The sequence below is a fragment of the Prunus mume genome, linkage group LG8 (assembly GCF_029339155.1).
Source record: "Prunus mume cultivar Tortuosa linkage group LG8, ASM2933915v1, whole genome shotgun sequence".
NCBI classification, from domain to species: domain Eukaryota; kingdom Viridiplantae; phylum Streptophyta; class Magnoliopsida; order Rosales; family Rosaceae; genus Prunus; species Prunus mume.
In genome coordinates this window covers 7,199,924-7,224,660 of record NC_142705.1, presented here as the reverse complement: position 1 = coordinate 7,224,660, position 24,737 = coordinate 7,199,924, and the positions used below count along the sequence as shown (strand labels likewise).

The window sequence follows — 24,737 nt, the reverse complement described above, 5'->3', positions numbered from 1 at the left end:
TCTATATTGGTTCCTACATTAATTTTTTGAAAAAATACAATAATCGCAATAGAAAAAGTACAATAAATTCGATTTTGCGCTTGATTAGATAACTTTTTGAGTTGGATCCTAGTCATCGGGTTTTATTTAGAAAAAATAAGATTTCATTCAAACAAAAATGAAGAGAAGGGTTGTCTTGTATTTGAGGAAAAATGACTTTGAATGGGTTAAGCTAAATTTACTTTTTTTATTTTCTTTTCCATTTATATTTATTTAAACAAAAAATGCTGAAACTTCTTCTGAGTACTTGGAGAACAAACTTATGATGAAAAGCCAATTATTAAAATAAAACATGCTTTTGGATGCCAATTATCATTGAAACCATAACTTTGCCTGCATGAATAGTATAGTCCCATGTCGGCAGACGGTTTCAAAGCCAAAGTTGTCAATGATGAGACGACAAAGGAGCATCAGGTAGGAGATTAAGCAAAAGCATTTATAAGAAAATTGATCACTTAATCACATTCTCCCTCATAATTTCATGACTTTACAAAAACTTTGAATTCTCAATCTCAAGGAGGAGTAGTAACAAAAACTTATAAATATCTCTTACACATAGGTATCCTCCAAATGCACGGAGGTGGGTCAGCGTCACGAGCCTTGACTTACTTTAAATCTTATCGTATCCATGGACCATGCACCATGCTGCACCATGCACCAACATACACTTGTCGTGTTATAACATTGCCACGTGTTCCAGTTGTTAACGTGGCACTAGGATATGAAATCAGTATCCAGGTATGTGTAAGAATTTAACCTACATGCACATCATGCATGCCTTAACGTAATTGCCTATATAAAGCAACCCCTATTCTCACTTTCAATTTCAAATCCATCCAATCCAAGACAACTTACTTTCTACTCAAAAAATCAATCTACAATCTCAATTGTTTCTTTGTGTTGTTGTGTGATCCTTGAAAATGGCGAATTACCAGAACCAATATGGTGCAACTCCCCAATCTACAAATGAGTATGGGAACCCACTCACCACCTACACCAGATCAGAGCCCCAATCTACAGATGAGTATGGGAACCCACTCACCACCTACACCCACTCTACAGATGAGTATGGGAACCAATCTACAGATGAGTATGGGAACCCAGTCACCACCTACACCAGATCAGAGCCCCACTATACAGATGAGTATGGGAACCCAGTCCGCGAAAGGGGGATGATGGACAAGATCAAGGAGAAGCTCCCAGGTACTCATGACCCCTACTCATCTCATTCTCAGACAACCTACCCCACTGCACGTTACGGTGAAACCGGATACACTGGATCGGAGCAGCACCATGGGAGGATGGAGAAGATTACTGACCCCTACTCATCTCATTCTCATACTGCACCGGTGAAACCGGATACACTGGATCTGGGAGGATGGAGAAGATTACTGATCTCATACTCATACTACCGATGGAACCGGCTACACCGGAACAGAGTACCGCCAGCGGAAGGGCACGATGGACAAGATCAAGGATAAGCTGACTGGGACTGGGGGACATAGGGCGGATGATCCCTACTCATCTCATTATCATACTCATATCAACCGCCACCACCACACCTTACGGTGACACCACCACCACACCTTACGGTGGCACCACCACCACATCTTCACCTTACGGTGGCACCACCACCACATCTTCACCTTACGGTGGCACCACCACCACACCTTCATCTTACGGTGGCCCCACCACCACACCTTCATCTTACGGTGGCCCCACCACCACATCTTCACCTTACGGTGGCACCACCACCACACCTTCACCTTACGGTGGCACCGCCACCACCACCTACCCCCGTGAAAAGAAGGGCATGATGGACAAGATCATAGACAAACTTGATGGACGACATTATTAAATCACTTCATATATAATAATAAATAGGGTTATGTAAGAGATAGATACGCTAGGTGTCTTTTTGTGTTCAATGTTTTAGTATGATGTGTATAATAAGCGGTGCTTGGTATAGTTCTTATGTTTGTGAACACCGAGCTCTGCGGCATGTCCTTTGTATTTTGTGATGCGTACTTTGTATGTCCTTATATCTAGATATTTGCTCTTCTTAACAATAGTTCGTGTGCAAGCAAGTTTTAATTGTTTGGAGATGGATTTATTAAAACCAGCAATAGTCTAATTATTTTAAATTATTCTAATTTACAGGGAATTAAAACTTGAGGCTCACCTCTGCTATTATTCATGGTATTCACAATTGGGTTGTAGATAAAGAATTTTATGGCTATACGTTGTGTGGTATTTTATGGCACTTCGACAATAAAGTATCTTTTCCACACAAAAAAAAGTTGGTTCATGTCACGATCATTGACTTAACCCACGTATATTTTGAAACTCAAATTCTTAACCCACGTATACTTTGAAACTCAAATTCTTTTAAGTAAAAGCATTTAAATCTGGAGTCATACCATAACGAAGGCGGCTTTTAGATGAGATATTATCTCTTAATTGTTAAATTAAATTAATTATTTTAATTTAAAGATTAACTAATTTGATCTAATAATTAAGAGATAGGACGCCATCTAGACGAGACCCATACTATAAAATTTTACAAATTTATAAATAAACCAAATCCTAGATATGTATTTATAAAAAAACTCAAATATTATTTAAATATAGAAACATACCCAAAATTAACTCCAAAATCAACAATTGTATATTTTTTGAGTGTGTTTATAAATGGATTTTGAGTGTGTATAATGATGGATTTTGAGTGTGTTTATAAAGTGTTTTGGATGTTAGATTTTTTTATAATTTCAGCCCATATTTTGAGTGTTTTAGTGAAACTCCCGATGCTTAACAACAGATTGGTCCGTTTCATGTCGGCCGTTTGTAGACCAAACTGCTGAAATTGGGCCGGTTCAATTCAATAACCCTGTAGGGCTAGAACCAATGGATAACATCCACGTGGAACTTCATACACGGAACGATGAAATCCCTCTTATGAATCTTAGCCATCCAATGAGTCGGTCTGTGTGACAAAGATCAAGATGATGGCCAACTTTTACAAGGGTCAAAAGCTAGCGGAGTGGAACGGGTACAGAGGTAAGTTGTTCCTCCTGTCGTCATCAATTCCATACAGACGCGGTGAAATGACACCAGCTTCAAGATCAAGACAACGAGAACCACTCATTTTATCTTATCTTAATCGTAATCTTTAATCTTATGCTCGACGTAAAAAGAAAACAAAACATAAAGCAAAATATCTTCCTATGTGCCGACACCGGCATACACCTGTCCTGTCTCAACAGCGCCACGTGTCTCAAATGTGAATATGAGGCAGGTATGAAATTTACTTTGCTAATTATGTACGTGGGTACGTGTAAAGATTAATGAAATTATTTTATTCGTGGCATGGCATGCGCGTTATGCATAATGCATGCATAGCCTTTGGGTGTAGGTTCGTTGCCTATATAAACCAACCTCAGTTCTGCTTTCAAGTACATCACTTCATCCCAAACAAAGCCAGTTTCGTTCATTTGGTTTTAGTCAGGAGTTGTTTTTTCTTGTGTTTGTTTTTTGTTCGTACTTTGAAAAATGGCGCATTTTGGTTCAACACCCGAGCCTACGAAGACTGATGAGTATGGGAACCCGGTTCATCACACCACCACCGGAACCGGTCGGACAGACGAGTTCGGGAACCCGGTTCAGCACGGTGTGGCGGACACCGGGTACGGAACTGGTGCAGGGTACGCCACTCATACAAAACCTGGTGTTGTTGAGCATCACGGCGTCCCTGCTGTGCTTCATTCCAAGGATGACCAGTACTCTCGTGACACCCAGACAGCCACTGGAGGTTACGGTGGGGACGGGTACACAGGAGGAGAGCACCAGGAGAAGAAGGGTTTACTAGGCCAACTCCAGGACAAGCTGCCAGGTGGGAACAAGGATGGCCAGTACTCTCATGACACCCAGACAACCACTGGAGCTTATGGTGGGGCAGGCTACACAGGAGGAGAGCACCAGGAGAAGAAGGGTATAATAGGCCAAGTCAAGGACAAGCTGCCAGGTGGGCAAAAGGATGACCAGTACTGTCGTGACACCCACCCAACCACTGGAGCTTACGGTGAGACCGGCTACACAGGAGGAGAGCACCAGGAGAAGAAGGGTATAATAGGCCAAGCAAAGGACAAGCTGTCAGGTGGGCAGAAGGATGACCATTACTCTCATGACACCCACCCAACTACTGGAGCTTACGGTGGGGCTGGCTACACAGGAGGAGAGCACCAGGAGAAGAAGGGTATAATAGGCCAAGTGAAGGACAAGCTGCCAGGTGGGCAAAGGGATGATCAGTACTCTCATGACACCCACCCAACCACTGCAGCTTACGGTGGGGCTGGCTACACAGGAGGAGAGCACCAGGAGAAGAAGGGTATAATAGGCCAAGTGAAGGACAAGCTGCCAGGTGGGCAAAGGGATGATCAGTACTCTCATGACACCCACAAAACTACTGGAGCTTACGGTGGGGCCGGGTACACAGGAGATGATACCCGGGAGAAGAAGGGTATAATAGGTCAAGTTAAGGACAAGCTGCCAGGTGGGCAAAGGGATGACCATTACTCTCATGACACCCACCCAACCACTGGAGCTCACGGTGGGGCTGGGCACACAGGAGATGATACCCGGGAGAAGAAGGGTGTAATCAGCCAAGTTAAGGAGAAGCTGCCAGGTGGGCAAAATGTGCACCCAACCACTGGACCTTACGGTGGGGGTGGGGTCGCGGGCACAGTAGAGACCCGGGAGAAGAAGGGTGTAGCGGAGAAAGTGAAGGAGAAGCTGCCAGGTGGACATAAGGATGACCAGTACTCTCATGACACCCACCCAACCAAGCCAACCAGTGCAGCTCACGGTGGGGTCGGAGAGCCCCAGCTCCATGAGAAGAAGGGCTTGATTGAGAAAATCAAAGACAAGCTTCCTGGTCACAACAACTAGATGGGATGGATCATTATTCGAATTTCCTATCAGATAATTATCTGCTGTGCTGCTGTGTATAATAAATCGGTGCTTCTTGTTGGTCTGTGACCTCTGAGCATTGTACAATGTCGTATTTTGTAATATTTGGATGTCGTTTGTGTTAATATAAATGTGCTCTTCTGAGTGCAGTGTTTTGCTTCTGTAACTATTTATTCTCTGCTGCTTTCAAGTATAAATCTCAATTCACATATATTATTATTATTATTATTTTTGTGATCAAATAGGTTTAGTTTAAATGAAATCTTATCCAAGGGTTGAAAATCAAATTTTCTGGAAAAAGGAACCCAAAGGCTCTACTTTCTGCACCTGCCCCTTGAAAAAGTCAAGTATTCGAAATGCCAAGAGATCTTGTGACTCTGGTGGTGGCCCGTCAAAACCTTGCTTTAAGCTGTTGCAGCAATATCACAAGCTACAACCTTCATAGCTATCCTTTAACGTTTGATGGACTGCCTTTGCCCTCCGCTATCTTCTGAGTGAAGAAGTTGGCTTTTTTGGCCTTATCTTCTTGTTCCCGCTTTGTCAGAGTTTTGTTTTTTCTTGCTGTTTGTTTGGTTGCCGTCGACTGGTTGCTTGGTCTCGGTTTGTTTGTTCTCTTGACTCTTTGGTATTTGTTTAGTAAAGTACAACTTTGCCCCCCAAAAAAAAAAAAGTAATTCAATTTACAATAAATTTGGCTTACACCCTATTTAAAACTCTTCACTTTTTGTTCCTATAAATAATACCCAATTTGTATAAGTAAAAACTCATGACTAGGATCTAACTCAGCAAGTTACCTAATTAAGTATAAAATCTAATTTATTGTATTTTTAGATTCCAAAAATACCCCTAACTAAGTCATTATTGCATTTTGTATATTAATGTAGGAATTAATATGGAAATAGTTTTTAATTGGATTGTATATAATGACAGACGTTGGATTTGGAAAGATCTCCAAATGGTTGTAATGGATGTAAGAATTAATTTTGAAATAAATTCAAATTTGGATAATCGGTTTGTTTAATAAAATGTTTATGTTATTTTCTTTTTATGAATTATACATGACTAATAATCCACTTTATAATTGTTTATGAATAAAACTATACATACTGATTATGTTGAAAAAATAATGTACCTATTACTTGTTTGTTTTATGAAAAATATAATTTACCTAGTATGAAAAGTGTACACAATTATCTATTCCAATATACCTACATTATACGACATCCAATATACCTACATTAATTTTAATGTACTTACAATTAGGATTTAGGTATTATATGTCATCCAATGTACCTACCATTTGAATAATATACCTATTACGAATAAAGTACCTATTATTTATCTAATTAATGTACCTATTTTTTTCTATAAATAATATAGCCTTTTTTCTTTGAATAAAGTACCTATTATTTGTTTTATTAAAAGCAATTTTTTTAAATAAACCTATTTTCTCTCTCCAAATAACGTAACTATTTTTTCCTCCAATAATATACCTATTTTTCCTCTCCAAATAATGTACCTATACACATTTACAGGTATATTGTAAAATAATTTACCTGTGGGTAAATAATGTACCTATATTTTATATAAATTATTGTGTACCTATTTTTAATTATGAAAAATATACGCAATTACAAAGTAACTGACTTTGTTTTTTTTTTTTTGGGTAAATAATATACCTATATTTTATATGTATATATTTATATTACATATTATATTGGATATGTAATTTACAGATTTTTTTTTTGTTTGCAATTTTAGTGGGCGAGATGTGAGAGGGAATGACAACTAAAAGAAATGGGGTGATTGATATGCTATTAATAGGGAGTATATTAATTACAATTATGGTAGTTAATGAAATGCTTGAAATAAAATTATGAAGTTTAGTGGCAACGATGTAAAAACATAGAAATACTACGACTTCTTATATCCTTACTGGTCATTTAAATTTGAAATTGGATTTTACACATAGATTTATAGAGTGATGGGTATATGTCTAGAAAATAGAAAATGTATAAGTCTATATTGGACAAACCTTTCAATTTAAGCAATGTTGGGATAAATTGAAGACTAATCGAACGACCTTTACAGCGCCACTTGTCAAATGACAAGGCAACAAGTTCCAATAATTTTCAACAGCTACAGTCTACAGAGAGGTAGCCATCGTCAAACAGGTTCATGTGCATACGCGGTCAAGTGTCACGAGCTTTTAACACCAAGACAAAGAATATTATTAACACATGACATGATATACACCTCTTATCTTATCTATAATGCAGCAACAAGATCCAATTGTCCTCTCACAGCGCCGGCAGGTGTCCCAGTGGCTAACGTGGCTGCATTGCATGGTGGAGTCACTATTCGCGTACGTGTTAGAATATGCATGCCTGGGCAATCCAATTGCCTATATATAACCCCCAAACCCCATTTCTCATTTCAAAACATCAAATCCCAAACAAATCTTGATTTAAAATTACGCAGAAGTTCAGAAGCTGTTTGTGTTTGCAGTTTGAAAATGGCGAGCTATGAGAAGCAGTACGGGGCAACACCGACCGACGAGTACGGGACGACCCGCCGCACCGACGAGTACGGGAACCCGGTGGGGCCCCGAGTGGACGAGTACGGGAACCCACTTGGTCATCACACTACTACGACTGGAACCACCGCGGCCACCACTGGCGCAGGAGGGTACAACCCTCATGACTTCGCCGCCACCACGGCAGCTGGCCAAGGCCAAGGAGTGCATGGTCACGACTATGACAGGAAAGAGCACCACGGCGTCACTGGCGCCGTGCTCCACCGCTCTGGTAGCTCAAGCTCTAGCTCTGTAAGTCCTCTTTTTTTATTTTCCTCTAATATATCAAATTATGGGAATTTAATTTCATGAATAATATGCTCGATTGCGCAATATATTTTGTGCTGCATCTCTAACAGTTGTTATAGATGTGGTCACAACTTTTGTGTCACATCAATATTTAACAGTTTGTGTCAAGTCTCACGGATCACACTATTTTGTATCACATCCATCTTGAACAGAAGTGAGGCTTGTCTTGTGTCACATTTGTTAGAGATAGAGATGCGTGCACAAAAATAATTTTATGGTGATTTTTTATATGATATGATAAAGTTGATAATTGATTGTGATTTGTAGTCTGAGGATGATGGGCTAGGAGGGAGGAGGAAGAAGAAGGGGTTGAAGGAGAAGATAAAGGAGAAGCTTCCGGGTGGAACCAAAACCGATACAACATACGGTGGAACTGGGACCACCGGGCAGCACCACCAGGAGAAGGGGACGATGGACAAGATCAAGGAGAAGCTGCCTGGGACGGGGGGGCATAGGGCAGATGACCCCTACCCATCTCAGACTCATACAACTGCCACCACCACACCTTATGGTGGAACCGCCTACACCGAAGAGCACCAAGAGAAGAAGGGGATCATGGACAAGATCAAGGAGAAACTTCCCGGACAACACTAGATATCATTTATAAGTGCTCATATAAATATGTATAATTAGTAATATTATGCCCTGTATAATAAGCTGGCGGTGAGCTCAGTTCTTTTATGCTCAATACGTAATGTCGTTTGTGTTTCGTAATGTACTTTGTATGTCGTTTGTTTCAATAAATAGACTTGCTTTTCTGTGAGCAACATATTTGACAAAAAAAAAAGTCGAAACAAATAGACTTGTTAGCAACCAGGAAAATTAAGGTCAAAAGTTAACAAATAAAATCTAGTTTCATTAGCACAAAAATAAATAAAATAATCAATCAAGCTAAATGAAACTCAATTCTACTTCTACATCTCTCAAAACTTATGCCAGCCGTTACGTTACATACAATTTGTCAACTGCGTTCCGTAAATGATATCATAGGCTCTAGAAAGACTGCATAATGAAACCCAAGGCAATTAGATAGATTTGTGTTTTTGAGCAACATTACCAAAAGCTACAACTTCAGAGCTAGCCTTCTACAACAACCTTCATCCTCCCGCAGGTTCAATCACCAAAAGTTACCGCAAGAGCATTTCCCATTACTGAAGTGATGGAATCTCATGTTATCTCTCACAACAATCTCCCTCCCGGCGACCTGCGATGCACCACACATGAACACATGACAATCTTCACAGATCCTAATGTTCTTCATAATCTTTATGGTGCTTCCAGAATCTGTACTGAGCAATGCATATGCCAGAGCTAGCTTTTCACTATGCGACATTAATATGCGCTTCCTCTCTTCAATCCCCAAATCGTAAGCCGCAGAATTCAGGTTTGGCTGGTACCCATGAGCCTGTAATCTGTTCAGAAGATCATCCAATGCCTTCTTAATCTCGGCGTACTCTGGATGGTTCGTTTCACCTGCATAGAATTCATGAATTACCCCTTTCTTCGTTTCGACCCAGCTATACGCAGGATTCTTTTTCAGACCCTTTTCCTTCATCATCTTCCTCACTCTTGAAACATCAGCCCACCTTCCTGCTGATGCATATATGTTAGAGAGCATTACATAGTTTCCAATACTATCGGGTTCAAGCTCAAAAAGATGGTTTGCAGCAATCTGAGCTATGTCAGGATTCCCATGAATACGACATGCTCCGAGTAGTGCTCCCCACACACCTCCGTGGGCAGCTATCGGCATTGTTTTGACAAGCTCAAGAGCTTCTTCCAAGCGCCCAGCTCGACCAAGAAGGTCTACCATGCAAGTATAATGATCAGCTGATGGAACAACATTATAGTACTTCTCCATGGTTGCAAATAACTGCCGACCTTGATCAACCATGCCTGCATGGCTGCACGCCGTTAGCACCCCTATAAAAGTAACCCGGTTAGGTCTTATCTCTGTTGTCAACATCTCTTGAAACAATTCTATCGCAGCGTTAGCACGGCCGTGCATTGCAAACCCCAAAATCATTGAGCTGTAAGAAAATACGTTTCTTTCCTTCATTCCTTGAAAAACCTTGTAGGCTTCATCCAAGCTCCCACATTTTGAGTACATATCTATCAATGCAGATCCCACAAGAACATTTTCAGTAGGCCCAAAACCATATTTCTCGGCAATGTCTCGAACCCAATTAGCATACTTAGATGCACCCAATTGTGCACAAGCTGAAATGAGACCAACCAACGTAATCTCATCGGTGCCCACACCAGCACCTTGCATTCTCTCAAAGCAATCCAACGCATCTCTTGGCCGGGCATTCTGGGCATAACCAGTAACCATTGCCGTCCACGCCACCATATCTTTCACAGGCAACCCCTCAAACAATTCCCTTGCTGATCCCATATCCCCAATCTTAGTATAAGCAACAATTAACTCGGTCCAAGAAACCACATCCCTATCAGGCATTTCATCAAACACCTTGCGCCCACAATCCAAAACACCGCACTTTACATACATATCAATCATGGTGTTGCCCACGTACAAATCCGCCGCAAACCCGCCAACCAAAATCGTCTGGGCATGTATCTGCCTACCCAAGTTCACGTCAAGCACATCCCCACAAGCCTTAAAGAGCGCCGAGAACGTAAACGACACGGGACCAGTCCCTGCTCTTCGCATACAGGTATAAAAATTCAGCGCCTCCGAAATGGGTCCCTGAACTGTGTACCCGCGAATCATAGCCGTCCAGAGAAATGGGTTCGGGTACTTGACCTGTAGGAAGACGAGGCGCGGATACGCGTCCACTGGGACGCCGAGCTTCGTGAGCGTGCGGACGAGCTTGGTGAGGACGTAGCAGCACTGGCTGAGGCCATGGCGGAGGAGGTGAGCATGAACCTCCTTGACTTGGCTGAGATTGGCGCAGCCATCTAGATCAGAGATGAGTTTGTGCTCCAAGAGCTTCCGCTTCTGCTGAAACTCGGAGAAGGGGATGAAGAATCTGGTTGGCTGTGGCTGGTGCTGGTGAAGCTGCTGAGGTAAAAGCTTGTGAATTGGGACTGTGGAGAATCGGCGAGAGAGATTTTGCATTGGACAATCCAAGTCCCTCTTGCTGCGCGCGGCTCTGAGAATGCATATGATTAAAGAGAAGGAGAAACTCCCGCTATACAAATTAAACGGTGCGTATCGGAATAACTCGAGGGAAAAGCAAAACGGTGCGTTTTGTTCCTCTCCAATCTCTACACTCTGTCCTCTTCGTCGCACAGTGACAGCATAACAGAACTCCTGAGCCCAAACTCCAAATTCCTCTGCCCTCCTCTAGACGACGTCGCATCAAGTCTCCTCCTTTCTTTTCTTAGAGAACTAGGTAGCTTCTCTGTCCTCTCTGGGTCTTTTCCAATATGATTATTGCTGTTTTGCTATATTTTTTTCCTTTCGTTTTGGAAATTTTGGAGGTAAAGTATTGGAGGCAGGAGGCTAATATCAAATTTTTGGGTTTCTCTTGTTTATGAAATTTGATGCTAGTTTCTTATGGATGTTGCATGATTGCTTCCTAACGGTTTAGAAAAGTTTGGGGCAGAATCTGATTAAATGATTGTTCTTGAAGACAATATTTATGATTTAGTTATCTTACATTGCGTTTGTGATTTCAAAATTTTAATTTAAAAGCTGTTTTAAGGAGACTTACTATTTTGATTTGATTGAAAACTGATATCCAGGATCATTCTCGACCTTCTGGTTTTAATATTTTTACTTGTAATCCCTACCAAACATATGGCTTACAATTTACATTTCGCTCTTCTGTTATGGAGAAGCACTAAATATTTTGCTCTGTATGATTAGGCTGGTTGATTTAGCAAATGGATAGTGATTTTCAAAGCAAATCATTAGAAAAAAGTGACAAGGAAGCATTATTTGGAGAAAGTGATGAACTAAGAGTAGGGATGGAGGTTAGTGATGAATCTGAAGCTTACCAGCTCTGCAACACCTATGCCTTTAACAAAGGTTTTAGTATTCGCAAGGGGCATCTTCGAAGAGATTCGCAAAATAATGTCCGGCAACGAGAATTTTTGTGCTCGAAGGAAGGATTTCAAGTAGATGAAGACTTATGTGAAGCGAAGAAAGTGAGAAGGCTAGATACAAGAACAGGTTGCAAGGCTGTAATTCGATTCACCGTGGAAAATGGTATGTGGAAGCTCTCCTACATCAATCCAGTTCATAATCACGAGTTTGCTAAGCCTGAAGAGCGACAATTTCTAAGATCAGGTCGAAATATACCAAGTGTTCGTGCAAATATCCTTGGCTGTAAGAGTGATGGGAGTATAAGACCAGCAAAATCACATTCATACTTGGGAAAAGAGTTTGGCAGTGATGAGAATGATGGATCTACTAATAAAGATTTACCTAATTGTTTGCAAAGGAGTAAGGATGAAATGATAGAACAGAATGGACAAAGCTTGATAAATTATTTTAAGCATAAACAGATGGAGGATCCAAATTTTTTCTACAGTGTTCAAGTGGATCAATTTAGTCGAATCACAAATTATTTCTGGAGAGATGGTAGATCAAAGTTGGATTATGATTGCTTTGGAGATGTTGTATGTTTTGAAACTACGTTTCGAACCAACAGCAATCTAGTTTGTAGTCCATTTTTGGGAGTCAATCACCATTGGAAGAATATCTCATTTGGTTGTGCTTTTTTATTGGACGAGAGTGCTGGTTCATTTATTTGGTTGTTTGAAACATTTTTGGAGTCGATGGGAAATAAACAGCCAAAAACCATTTTCACGGATGAGGATAAAGCAATGGAAAAGGCAAAGGCAATTGAGACTGTGTTCCCAGAGACACGGCATCGGTTATGCAATTGGCAGATCTCCAAGAATGCTACACAGCATCTGGCTAGTCATTGTGCTGATCCTGAATTCAAGAAGCACTTCAACAAATGCGTCCTTGATTGTTTTACTGAAGTAGAATTTCAAAATTCCTGGGATGACATGATTAAAATGTTCAACCTTGAAAGCAATTCGTGGCTGAAGATGTTGTATTCATTTCGAGAGAAATGGTGTCCTGCATTTAGCCTAGATACTTTCTCAGCAAATATTGGATCAAGTCAGAGGGGTGAGAACACAAACACAATTTTCCATCAAGTTTCTAGAAAAACAGTGGATCTCGTTAGTTTTGTACAGCATTATGAGCAAAAAACAAAAAAGATGCAATTCACAGAGTTGGAAGAGGATTTTCGTTGTAAAAATGCTATGCCTCATCTTAGAGTAAATAGTGGTATCTTTAAGCATGCAGCTACTGAGTACACTGTCAAAATGTATTCATTCTTTGAAAATGAGCTTATGAGTATTTTTGGGGTGAGGATGGTAGAAGTTGGTAACGATGGCAATCAATATATTTATGAAGCAATTGAAGAAGGTCTTCAAAGAGTCTACATGATTCAATACAACTCTACTACGTCCATGATTTCTTGTTCATGTAAGTTATTTGAATCCATGGGGTTGTTGTGCCGTCATGCCCTAAAAGTACTGGATTTTAAAAACTATACAAGCATACCGACACAATTCATAGTGAAGAGATGGACTAAAGGGGCAAAGAAAGGGATTGTGTGAGTAATGAGTTCTGTAAGTCATCATATAGAAAGGCCAAGTCTGCCCAATCGCTGCGCCTAAGTGAGTTGATGCATGAAGGAAATAATGTTTTCAATATAGGCTCATTGTGTGATTCAGGAACGAGGATTGTCAGACAAAAGTTAGCGGAGACCATAAAGTTACTGGAAAGTGATGAGGAAACTACCAACATGCTGGGAAGTTTGAGCAAAGTAGACGACCAATCTGTTCGTGATGTGCTTCTTGATAATGGAAGTGTGGAATCCCCCAGTTGTGATGGCTAAAGGACAAATGCTATATTGAAAAGTATATGTTCAGGGTATTGCTTACTTTTGTTCTGAAAATTGCACTTCATTGCGTAAGATGTTCAGAAATGAAAGGTTAGAGTATCTTTTTCTTCTTTGGCAGAAGCCAGCATTGTACATCCTTTTCTTTTTCAAGTAAATCTGTATTGATATTTCTGATAATATAGTGGAGGATAGTTGATAAAGTATATGGAGTTCTGTATTGATATTGATGTAAGTATATTTTTCGTAATTTCATCTCTTGAATATTCACTAGACAATAGACTATACAAAACAGGTGAACTGTCTCAGTATCATCTCTGGGGTCATCTTCGATATCATCAACGAGCATGATCCTCCTCTCAGTATTGCTGAAACCTGGGGTCGCATTAGGTAATTGGATTCCCATTTAAAAGTGCTCATTTACTATTTCAAACTGAATTCATTTTTCGATCTGTAACTTTGTACATGTTTGATGTAATTACCGTGTATGGATTGGCTGAATAAATGTCTAGGTCATTTTCATGAAGTTGGTTTGAGAGGATTAAGGAGCAGAAGTCACATGAAGATAGTGTGGAGGTGGATGAGGAGGCAGAAGCTTAGACTAATATTCAACCACGTAGGGTCTCAGAAGCAGTTTCTGGTTCTGGGTATGACTTGGTTTACAGAGCCCAACTTCAAGCAGCAGGCTAAACCAGTAAATGATTATCCACAACACAAGTCCCCTTGAAGTCTGAATTACTAGCTAAGAAGCTTTGCTCTGCATTATCAAACTTTGAATTGTTTTGCTGTAACACCTATAATGTAAAAAACCAGGGCTTAAGTGATCAGTTCTAATTCTCTCCCTTTCCAGTATGTCAATGATTCTCATATAGCATTATCCTACAAAAGTATACTTTTTTTAGTAAGGCAGGGGTAATTGTAGCAAAATAAATTCACCAAAACCCCTCCACCAGTAAAAACTGCTAATTTTATTTTTTTTCCTACAATCGATAGTGATAGTGGGAGAGGGGGAAATCAAACTAAGGATATCGAATTGAGTGCATAGATAAATCCTCTTAATCACTTGGGTCCTTAACCAATTGGGGCCGTAAAATTATTAGTAAAAATTACTCATGAGTTTGTGGGAACCCGCCATAAAAGAGAACGAACAACTAAAACATAAGCCGAAACGCAGCGTTTCGTTCGTCTCTAATCTCTTTCTATGGACTCTATTGTCTTCGAACAGCGAGCCAGAGACAGCATCACAGCACCTCAGCTCTCTCTCAGTCCTCAGTCAGTCCAAACTCCAAAGCCTCTTCTCTATTCTCTTCTTCACCGATAACCCAAATTCCCCCCGTTGCAGCTCGCAGGCCTCCTTCGAACGGCGACGTATCAAGTCTCTTTCTCTTCTCTTGTTTCTCGGCGAACCAGGTATCTCCTCTGTGGTCCTGGCTCATATGATCATTGATGCATTCCTGTTTCCTTTTTATTTTTCAAAATTGTGGGAATTGGAGTTCTGGTGGAATGAGATGTGCGAATTTATGGTATTTCGTTTATGAAGCTCGATGCTTTATTTTTTATTTTTATGGATATAGGATGATAAATTCGTAGAAAGAGACTTCTAATGGCTTAGAAAATTTGGGGTGACTTACATTGCCCTAGTGATTGATCTTGGTTCTGTTTTCAATTTTAATTTTTTTAGAATTTTTTTTAGCTGAAGTTGTGAACTTTGCTCGCTCTATTTGGTTAAAAAAACAATATGGACGGAATAAAATCACCAGGGTTGTATTTGGATTTGTGGATTCAAAATGGGGGCGTATAAATTAGGGTTTTTGGTTTAGATAATTAATAGGTTGAGCCTAATATGCTGTCACGTAATTTTTTTGTTTGCAAATAGATAGACAAACTTTTATTTGCAACGTATCTGTTACATTTTGGATTTTACTATCTGTCAATACAAGTACTGAAAAATGTGTTGTTTATGATTAGGCAGTTGGTTTAGATAATGGATTACACTTGTCAAGGGAAAATATTAGAGAGAAGTGACAAGGAAGAAATATTTGACGCAATTGATGAACTAAAAGTGGGAATGGAGGTGTCTAATGAAGCTGAAGCTTACAATCTATGCAACACCTATGCCTTTAGGAAAGGTTTTAGTATCCGTAAAGGGAATATTCGAAGAGATGCGCAAAATAAAGTCAGGCAAAGGGACTATTTTTGTTCAAAAGAAGGGTTTCAATCGGATGAAGATTTGTGTGAAGTGAAAAAGATGAGAAGATTAGACACAAGAACAGGTTGTAAGGCTCTAATTCGATTCACAGTGGATAATGGTATATGGAAGATCAGTCACATCAATCTAGATCATAATCATGAGTTTGCTAAGCCTGAAGAAAGACAATTTCTACGATCAGGTCGACATATACCATGTGTCCGTGCAGCTATCCTTGGCCCTAAGGTTGATGAGAGTACAAGACCAACAAAATCATACCCTTACTTGGGAAAAAAGTTTGGCAATGCTGAGAATGTTGGGTCCACTAATAAAGATTGTCATAATTATTTGCAAAGGAATAAGGAAGAAATGCTAGAAGGAGGGGATGGGCAAAGTTTGATAAATTATTTTAAGCATAAACAAATGGAGGATCCAAGTTTTTTCTACAGTGTTCAAGTGGATCAATATAATCGGATCACAAATTATTTTTGGAGAGACGGTAGATCAAGGTTAGATTATGATTGCTTTGGAGATGTTGTATGCTTTGACACCACATTTCGGACCAAGAAATATAATCTAATTTGTGCTCCATTTGTGGGTGTTAATCATCACTGCAAGAATGTCTTATTTGGTTGTGCTTTTGTATCGGATGAGAGCACTGACTCATTTGTTTGGTTGTTTGAAACATTTTTGGAGTCCATGGGATATAAGCAACCGAAAACCATTTTCACAGATGTGGGTGATGCAATGGCAGATGCAATTGCGGTTATGCTTCGAGAGACACGCCATCGCCTATGCATATGGCACATATCTAAGAATGCTACACAGTATATTGGATCTCATTATTCTAATCACGAGTTCAAGGAGCACTTTAACAAATGCTTTCATGATTGTCTCACTGAAGCAGAATTTGAAGCTACGTGGAATGACTTGATTAGAAAGTTCAACCTTGAGAACAATTCGTGGCTGCAAGAGTTAAATTCACTTAGAGAAAAATGGTGTCCTGCTTTTAGCTTAGACACTTTTACAGCCAATTTTAGATCCTCCAATAGAGGTGAGAGCATAACCAGTACATTCCATCAAATTTCTACGAAAACAATGGATCTCATTGGTCTTGTACAGCATTATGAGAAAAAAACAAAAGTGGTGCGGTCAGCAGAGTTGGAAGAGGACTTTCGTTGTAAAAATGGTATGCCTCATCTTAGAGCAAATAGTGGTATCTTTAAGCATGCAGCTTCTGAATACACAATTAAAATGTATTCATTCTTTGAAAATGAGCTTATGAGTATCTTTGGGGTGAGGATGATAGAAGTTGGTAATGATGGCAACCAATATATTTATGAAGCAATTGAAGAAGGTCATCCAAGAGTCTACATTATTGAATATAACTCCGCTACTTCCATGGTTTCTTGTTCTTGTAAGTTATTTGAATCCATAGGATTGTTGTGCCGTCATGCCCTAAAAGTATTGGATTTAAAAAACTTCACAAGCATTCCGACCCGGTACATAGTGAAGAGATGGACTAAAGGGGCAAAGAAAAGGATTGTGGAGAGTAGTGATTTATATGAGTCGTCATATAAAATGGGGAAGTCTGCCCAATCATTGCGCCTAAGTGAGTTGATGCATGAAGGAAATAATGTTTTCAGTATAGGCTCATTGTGTGATTCAGGAACGAGAATTGTTAAACAGAAGTTGGTGGAGGCCATGAAGTTGCTTGAAAGTGATGAGGAAACTACATCTATGCAGGGAAATTTGAACAAAGTAGATGATCAATTTGTTCGTGATGTGCTTCTTGATAACTGAAGGTATTGAATCTCCTACTTGCGAGGGCCAAACAAATCGAATGCTAGATTGAAAAGCAATGAAAAAACAGGAGAATGTAAAATTGTACTTTGTTGTGTAAGGTTTCGGAACATGGTTTTGTTTCTTCCTTTTTTCCTTTTTTGGGTCTATTTAGGTTGAAGCTGTCATTGTACATATTTTCGTTTCAGGTGACAGCTCCCATATGTTAGAAAGATTCTGTTATTGTGCTCCTTATATGTATGTGCTTTGTATTCGAGTTTGTTAACTTTGGTCAGTTTGGGATGAATTTAAGTACCATATCCTTTTGGTCTATGATATTTTGTGGTTCTTTCTTCTTATAGTTTAGTTCATGTGCATCTTGTGATCTTGTCTTTTTTTTGGAAAAGAGTTGCTTTCTTGGCATACTTTGTGCAACTCCATTATAAAGAGGAAACATGAGTTCTGTATTCATTTTGTCATCTGGGTGCTGAAGATGCTTGGGACAATACAAAACAGGTGCATTGTCTCTATATAATCGTAATAAACTTTTGAATAATGATTTATGGAGGAGATTAGTTCTCCACGACCAAAGAAATTAAACAAAATTTAAAAATACCGGGTATTGCCGCGCAGCCATACTATTTTAAAAAAGGACCCCAGCTATTAGGTGCCACGTGTCAAAATATGTCTGACCGCGCGGCTCTACTATTTTTTTTTTTTAAAGGACCCAGTAGCGATTAGGTGCCATGTGTAAAAATACGCACGGCCGCATGGAGCCCAGGTGCCCAGGTGAAAAACACGTATAGCCGCGCGGCTATACTATTTTAAAAAAAATTGAAACACCGGGTATAGCCGAGCGGCGGTACTATTTTAAAAAATAAAAGACCACAGCGATTAGGCGCCACGCGTAAAACAAATATAGCCGCGCGGCGATACTATTTTTAAAAAATTAAAAAGCCAAGTATAGCCGCGCGGCTGTACTAAAAAGCCTTAGTCGCCACGTGTCAAACAATTATAGCCGTGCGGCTATACTAAAAATAGCCTTTAGTCGCCACGTGTCAAACAATTATAGCCTATACTAAAAATAGCGTCGTGTCAAACAAATAGCCTAGCGGTGAGACCTTTTTCAGTAGAGCCGCACGGCTATACGTTTAAATATAATTTATTTAAATAGTATAGCCGGACGGCGATACTATTTAATGAAACATTTGAATAATGAATTTTGGAGGAGATTAGTTGTCCATGACCGAAGAAATGGTTCAAATCCTAATTAAATGAATTGCTAATCTCAACAACCCAGACAACTCAAACCCATTGAATTGCTAATCAAGCCCTTGGAGTTAGCTCAAGTGGTGAAGATCGATGCGGAAATGGGTTAGGGTTAGACAAGGTCAAGGTTGGATTCTTCCGTTCTAACCCGAAAAATAAACTATGAGCTCGACAAAATGATTTTTGGTTATTAAAAAGAACTAAATAAGTTTAAGGCTTTTTAAACCCACCCAAATGTTAGCGCTCTTGATAAACATTTTGCTTTGTTAGGTGGTAGGGGTGTATCTTTATAGCAAACTGAGATTTGGGTTTTGGAAAACAGAAAGTGGCAACATGTTTGGGACAGCGATAAGGTGTATTGCGAGGAAACCAAAACCGCAGATGAAACCCATAGAGCTCAAAACCCCACCTGAGCAGACGCAGACCATCACTAGGGCCATCTTCGATATCGTCAAGGAGCATGGTCCTCTCACCATTGCTGAAACCTGGGATCACGTTAAGGTGATTTGACTGCTGCTATTGTAATGATGTTCTTCATTTTTGGTGTAGTTAGGTATTGCGTACTAAGTGTTTGATTAAATGTCTGAGTCGTTTTCAGGAAGTTGGGTTGAGAGGATTGACGAGCAAGAGGCACATGAAGATAGTGTTGAGGTGGATGAGGGAGAGGCAGAAGCTTAGACTAATTTGCAACCATGTAGGCCCTCAGAAGCAGTTTCTGTATACGACTTGGTTTACAAAGCCCAACCTCAAGCAGCAGGGAAAACCAGTAAATGATTCTCCACAACCCAAGTCTCCTTGAAGCCTGTGGATTATTAGCTAAGAATATTGCTCTACCGTTATCAAACTTTGAGTTGTTGTGCTACATCCATCAATGTAAAACTAGAAGCTAAAGGGCTCAGTTGTAATGGGTCTCTCTTTCCTGTCAGTGATTCATATTTAGTTAATGGTTTGGAGACTGCTGAGACTGCTCGAGCTCGATAAGTCCCCCATTTTCGTAGTTCAAGGTGAATGGACGATGCCGAATTACAACAAATAAAAACCAACTTTTGTTCTGGATGTTCTTTTTTAAAAAATTTACCAAATAAAACGGGCAGAGACCTGAAAGGGCAGTCACGCATGCACGAGTGGGCAATCTCCTCCAGCTGTTGATGCAATCTGGGACTCATGCATCAACGACTGGAAGTCGTCCACTCACAACTAACTGGCAAATCACCATCCCCGACCATAAAAATATGCTAATGGTATAAATGCATCAAGGAAATCCATAACAAGAGAGTTTGCGCGTATTCAGTAAGTTACAAGCTTACAGCACACATCTCCTTATATGATTATGAATGATGCTGTGTTTTTACCTTATCCACCAAGCATTCTGAAATGCCAAATTTTCAAATCCATGCTCTAGCAAAATCGATCATGTCATTGTCAACCTTTTGAACAAGCTACTAGCTAGATGTCTTAATATGTACACAATGTACATAAGAAAGCGAAACCTGAGGGGCGATTATGTCACCATAAAAGAAAAATCGACCCACTAATCTAAGTGTAGTTCATCTTCTTTTGCTAACCAACGAAATCTCTAAAACAGGAGAAGAGAGCATGTGTAGCATTCTACTTGACAGTTAAAGGCCTCAAAGTGTTAGGAATCTGAGTGGCTCTTTGACTTGTGCAACACTTCCTTCAGAACGGCAGCAATTCTATTTGCCATATGGTGTTCTAGAAACCTTTCTTTGACCCTTTCGTAGCCTCTCTTCCCCATTGTAAGCCTCCTCTCAACATGAGTGGCAAGTTTTACAATATTTTTCGCAAGAGGAGTGATCCCTTCCTTCCCAACAGGATGCAACAAACCTGTTGTTCCATTCACTACAATCTCTGTGGTGCCACCTGCTGCTGTTCCCTGAAATAAATATTTGATTTGGAAATTAGAAAAATGGCAATGGGAACGGGTCAATAGGATTAGCAGTCGCAGCATGAGTTACAAGATATTACGCAAAATAACAAGAGGAATGTTCTTTACCAATACAGGCAGCTGAAATGCCATGGCTTCAATAGTTATCCTACCAAAGCATTCTCCCCGTGCCTATGGAAGGGTTTAAAAAAAATTAGAAGATGAAAAAGGAATATATTAATTAGATTTATGTAGTTTCAACCACATTAGGGTCAGACTTGCTGGGAAAGACATTAATATCAATGCCTAAGTATGATTACTGTTACGCTAACTGGAAATTTATTCACATTGAAAACTATGGTTTCACATCCTATATGTATCATATGTTCTTCTATCTGCAACTTTTTCTATAAATAAGATATTAAAAAAAAAACATTTAATAAGAGAAAATCTTTCTAATACCTGGGAATTTTGAACAAGGACATCAATTGCAGCCAGATATGGAGCTACAGTCAGAGTTTTGTCTACAAAATGAACACGATCTTGAATTTTCTTCATCGATACAAAGTTACGTAGTTCATGCTCAAACTTGGTGTGAGCAGTCATGTCACTCCCTACAATTACTGCATGCATTCTTGGCAGTTGCAGCTTCTTCACTTGGATCAATCGCAAGCTTTCATAGAAGGAACGCAAAAACAGATCTTGGCCTTTTCCACGTGAAACACCTGTAGTCATGAGGTGTACTTCAGTGTTCACAAGGTATGCACAAACTAACCATAAGACTCTTTTTTATTTTTCATTTCCTAACGGCAATTTAAATGGAAATTAGTAGACTTCCATCAAATAGTTTGAAATACTTACTGTTTATGATGGCAAATAGTAGATCTTCTCTTCGCACTCCAAGAGACTCCCGGACATGCTCACGCAAAACCCTTTTTGCTACACTATCTTCAGCAACTTCCATTAGTTCCTTGCTGTTTCCAAGGTGAACAACAAAGGTCTCTGGCATTTTGATACTGCAGAGAGCAAATGAGTGGAAATAGTAAACCAAAATTTGATATAAAAAAGAAAAAGAGTCAATATTTGAAGCCTACCCCAAACGTTCTCGAGTCCTATTCTCCCAATATTCTGCTGTAACATGCGAATCTATCATAGAACCTGCAACAAGCGGGAGGTGCTTGACATAATTCAATTTGAAGTAATGGCCGCGCATTTCATGGATCCACCACAACACTTTCGGGAGAACACGGGGAACATTTTCCTTAAGAACAACATCCAACCATTTCCCAGAAACTGCGGTGTTCAATACAACCAAATCAGCTTTGAGAGCTGTATTTACAGCTTCTTGGCCATTTTCAGAGAGGACCTGCAGATGTATAAAAGCATTATTAGAAACGTGCTGAGAAGTTAAGAGAAATCAAACCTATCAGAAACAGGAAATATCACGTAGAAGACCAAAGCCAGACAAGGCCATAATTTAGATAAAATCAAATTGGAAGATTGGTTTACTTCGCTAGTTTCCTTAACAAGTGGCCAGCGGTGTGAACAAAACAATGCTTCCGAGATCAAGAAATATTGAGATGATAAAGATAACTATGTAATGCATAGACAACTAGACTGCAAAAGAAGACATTCACAATAACTTTTGAAAAGAAATTAAGATTTTGTACCTGCACCCCTCGGTCCAACATCTTATGTTCCAAACTGTATATCACTACATCTGCATCTGACGGTTTCATGGTTGTAACCCAACAAACTTCAGTGCCAACACCTCTTAATAAAAATGCTAGCTCCATCAACAACAAAGGTCCACCTGGAAGAATGTTCAATATGTCATACCATCAGTAGAGTTTGTAAGATGTACGTAAAGAAAAACAATGCAGCTCTTTTCATTTAAAAAAAGAAAAAAATAATTAGGAGAAAGGGGTTTAGGAAAATATGATCCAAAATAGAGAGAAATAAAGAGCATAAATTGATTGGATAAAATACATCTTCAGCCAAATATTTGGTTAAGGAAGGCGATAAGCTTTCATGAGTTATGCTAGCCTAGAAAAAACCAATGTACATACGATTCCATGTTATTTCAGTATGCCAATGAATATAAGTAAATATAACAGAAGGAACATATGCACATTACTGAATGTTGGTCTGTTGATGCCTGTCAGAATATTCATCCAATATGAACACTACTGAATGTTGGTCTGTGTACTACAAAATGTATGGAAATATTCCTCATTTACATGATATTACATTAAATGCAGTAAGTTAGTGTCGAAGACACAAAAACAAGTGTATCCCAATAAATAGGCAAATATTCAAAAGACAACAGAAATTTCATGTCAAGCAGTTACACATTGCTGAGAAATTCCAGAATTTTTTTTAAATTTTTTGGTTCTCACCTAGAGCACACATCAGTACATAACTTATTTTTGGGCCTATTGGCCTCTGAACAACACAGAAATGGACCAATAATTATACGCCCCGGCCTATTAAGTTAATTTACGTAAGTTACAAATGAATGTACAAATAGCACAACATGGATGCCCTTTTATAAGAACCAACAATACCAGAGAAAATAAGGCACTACATTCCATAATCTTGACATCACATAATTCCCTAATGAAATCATCTTTAAACTCAAACAAAATGGAAGGACATGCAAATGCACCAACTCACGTTTCCCTAGTTTTTCACAGACAAATTAAACTCAACGAGATTAGAAAAAAAGAAAAAGAAAGCATTAGGACACTAGGGAACAAACTAGCTTTCACATCCTTCATCTCCATAAATACCAGATTAAAAAGCCAAAGCTAAGGGTGACTGGTGAGAAGGCACAAGAACTTAATGTTGAATGCGTTTTAAAAATCCATCCCATATTTGGAAACCCAGTAGCTCAAAAATTTATTACATATGAGTGTCTTTGCCATCTTAAGTAGCTAACTTTCTATGTACGTATAATCTAAGTAATCAAAAGCTTAACATAACTAATCACAACACTAATAGCTGAAATTGCAATCAATAACTTGAAGCACAATGAAACATCAATAATGCATTAAATTCATCAAATTAGCAATAAAATAATGGAGACAGAGACAGCACCAGAAAGAGAGAGCTCGTGCGAGACTAACAGCACGAGCTTGGACTTCATGAAGCTGAGGGGGCTAGGACTGGTCCCAATGGGCGAGCCCAAAGGAACCCTCTTGTCGACGACATCCATGCGACGGTCGCAGGAATCGAAGGCGGCTCTGATGAAGAAGGCGATCAAGGTGGAGACGGATAGCATGACGAGAAAGGCCAAGAGCCAGCGCTTCTGCGACGCGACCCACCCGACGGAGTGCTTGGCCATCTCTAGGGTTGGGAGAGTCGGCGAGGTCCGTTACTGCGAGTCTCAGCGGCATAATTCTAGGGTTTGGACTTTTGACTGCGACCGGTGGGTTTGGTACATTTGGCTTTCTGTGATTGAAGACACTTGTAAATAATAATAAATGAAAAGGCTTTTCGATTTCGAAGGCAGCTGTGTGGCTGGCTTTGGCGTTGAAAGCTTCAAATGTTGGTGATATTAATGGCGGATTCTGAAGCTCGTTGCTCTGCTACTTGTGTTGTTCAGAGAAACGGAGCACGGAGCTCAAGTTGAGGGGAGAGAGTTGCTTTCTTCTCCATCTTTGGCTCCTTTTTGGCATTACCAATACTTTTGCCTTTTTCGGTTTTCGGTTTTTAATTTTTTAATATTTCTTCTTTTGCTTTTTTGTTTAGGAATTAGGAATAATGCAAATGCCATTTTGGAAAATCTTTTTCTTTTTGGTTTTCTCTTTCCTTTTCCCCTTTTCTTCCCAT

General features: G+C 39.6%; 7 protein-coding genes across 10 annotated transcripts; 5 read left to right on the top strand and 2 right to left on the bottom strand.

The window, feature by feature from the left end:
- Positions 1-856: 856 nt before the first annotated feature.
- Positions 857-2,110, top strand: LOC103340287 (uncharacterized). Its single transcript, XM_089043260.1, has 3 exons — positions 857-1,388; positions 1,450-1,568; positions 1,786-2,110. Exons 1-3 carry the CDS (start codon positions 960-962, stop codon positions 1,895-1,897), a joined length of 660 nt encoding a protein of 219 aa, XP_088899386.1. The 5' UTR covers positions 857-959; the 3' UTR covers positions 1,898-2,110.
- Positions 2,111-3,486: 1,376 nt separating this feature from the next.
- Positions 3,487-10,989, top strand: LOC103340137 (uncharacterized). The gene is made up of 3 exons (XM_089043259.1): positions 3,487-4,982; positions 7,096-7,831; positions 8,156-10,989. Exons 1-3 carry the CDS (start codon positions 3,589-3,591, stop codon positions 8,480-8,482), a joined length of 2,457 nt encoding a protein of 818 aa, XP_088899385.1. The 5' UTR covers positions 3,487-3,588; the 3' UTR covers positions 8,483-10,989.
- On the bottom strand, positions 8,724-10,970 carry LOC103340138 (Pentatricopeptide repeat (PPR) superfamily protein). Its single transcript, XM_089042311.1, has one exon. The coding sequence runs from the start codon at positions 10,968-10,970 to the stop codon at positions 9,006-9,008; it is 1,965 nt and encodes a 654-aa protein (XP_088898437.1). The 3' UTR covers positions 8,724-9,005.
- A 112-nt stretch (positions 10,990-11,101) lies between the features above and the next one.
- LOC103340139 (protein FAR1-RELATED SEQUENCE 5-like) lies at positions 11,102-14,631 on the top strand. Its single transcript, XM_016795992.2, is given in 4 exon segments — positions 11,102-11,247; positions 11,724-13,490; positions 13,493-14,169; positions 14,292-14,631. Coding segments are annotated over 2 exon segments (2,034 nt in total). The 5' UTR covers positions 11,102-11,247; positions 11,724-11,740; the 3' UTR covers positions 13,777-14,169; positions 14,292-14,631.
- Positions 14,632-14,894: 263 nt separating this feature from the next.
- On the top strand, positions 14,895-18,082 carry LOC103340141 (protein FAR1-RELATED SEQUENCE 5-like). 2 transcript variants are annotated; one of them, XM_008243517.3, is made up of 2 exons: positions 14,895-15,189; positions 15,752-18,082. In XM_008243517.3, the coding sequence occupies exon 2, from the start codon at positions 15,764-15,766 to the stop codon at positions 17,768-17,770; it is 2,007 nt and encodes a 668-aa protein (XP_008241739.2). In that variant the 5' UTR covers positions 14,895-15,189; positions 15,752-15,763; the 3' UTR covers positions 17,771-18,082. The 2 variants fall into 2 exon arrangements, with proteins under 2 accessions (XP_008241739.2, XP_008241738.2); XM_008243516.3 differs by having other exon boundaries at positions 14,899-15,189; positions 15,748-18,082.
- An 891-nt stretch (positions 18,083-18,973) lies between these two features.
- Positions 18,974-20,070, top strand: LOC103340142 (thiamine-phosphate synthase). 3 transcript variants are annotated; one of them, XM_089042849.1, is made up of 3 exons: positions 18,974-19,139; positions 19,341-19,519; positions 19,617-20,070. In XM_089042849.1, the coding sequence occupies exons 1-3, from the start codon at positions 19,112-19,114 to the stop codon at positions 19,815-19,817; spliced, it is 408 nt and encodes a 135-aa protein (XP_088898975.1). In that variant the 5' UTR covers positions 18,974-19,111; the 3' UTR covers positions 19,818-20,070. The 3 variants fall into 3 exon arrangements, with proteins under 3 accessions (XP_088898975.1, XP_008241740.1, XP_088898976.1); XM_008243518.3 differs by having other exon boundaries at positions 18,974-19,145; XM_089042850.1 differs by having other exon boundaries at positions 18,995-19,145; positions 19,289-19,519.
- Positions 20,071-20,238: 168 nt separating this feature from the next.
- Positions 20,239-24,600, bottom strand: LOC103340143 (uncharacterized). The gene is made up of 7 exons (XM_008243520.2): positions 24,003-24,600; positions 22,574-22,716; positions 21,998-22,269; positions 21,765-21,919; positions 21,366-21,628; positions 21,033-21,095; positions 20,239-20,912 (listed from the first exon to the last, which is right to left on the bottom strand). Exons 1-7 carry the CDS (start codon positions 24,247-24,249, stop codon positions 20,655-20,657), a joined length of 1,401 nt encoding a protein of 466 aa, XP_008241742.1. The 5' UTR covers positions 24,250-24,600; the 3' UTR covers positions 20,239-20,654.
- Positions 24,601-24,737: the final 137 nt, after the last annotated feature.

Coding starts and splice junctions, on each gene's coding strand:
- LOC103340287 (XM_089043260.1), top strand. CDS start 960: ATGGCGAATTACCAGAACCAATATGGTGCAACTCCCCAATCTACAAAT. Junction 1,389..1,449: donor CTCATTCTCATACTGCACCG/GTGAAACCGGAT, acceptor CATACTCATACT/ACCGATGGAACCGGCTACAC. Junction 1,569..1,785: donor GATGATCCCTACTCATCTCA/TTATCATACTCA, acceptor ACCTTACGGTGG/CACCACCACCACACCTTCAC.
- LOC103340137 (XM_089043259.1), top strand. CDS start 3,589: ATGGCGCATTTTGGTTCAACACCCGAGCCTACGAAGACTGATGAGTAT. Junction 4,983..7,095: donor CTTCCTGGTCACAACAACTA/GATGGGATGGAT, acceptor CGACCTTTACAG/CGCCACTTGTCAAATGACAA. Junction 7,832..8,155: donor GTAGCTCAAGCTCTAGCTCT/GTAAGTCCTCTT, acceptor TGTGATTTGTAG/TCTGAGGATGATGGGCTAGG.
- LOC103340138 (XM_089042311.1), bottom strand. CDS start 10,970: ATGCAAAATCTCTCTCGCCGATTCTCCACAGTCCCAATTCACAAGCTT.
- LOC103340141 (XM_008243517.3), top strand. CDS start 15,764: ATGGATTACACTTGTCAAGGGAAAATATTAGAGAGAAGTGACAAGGAA.
- LOC103340142 (XM_008243518.3), top strand. CDS start 19,112: ATGCGGAAATGGGTTAGGGTTAGACAAGGTCAAG. Junction 19,146..19,340: donor TAGGGTTAGACAAGGTCAAG/GTTGGATTCTTC, acceptor TTTGGAAAACAG/AAAGTGGCAACATGTTTGGG. Junction 19,520..19,616: donor AAACCTGGGATCACGTTAAG/GTGATTTGACTG, acceptor AGTCGTTTTCAG/GAAGTTGGGTTGAGAGGATT.
- LOC103340143 (XM_008243520.2), bottom strand. CDS start 24,249: ATGGCCAAGCACTCCGTCGGGTGGGTCGCGTCGCAGAAGCGCTGGCTC. Junction 22,270..22,573: donor TGTTGGACCGAGGGGTGCAG/GTACAAAATCTT, acceptor ATACATCTGCAG/GTCCTCTCTGAAAATGGCCA. Junction 21,629..21,764: donor ACTATTTGCCATCATAAACA/GTAAGTATTTCA, acceptor TCATGACTACAG/GTGTTTCACGTGGAAAAGGC.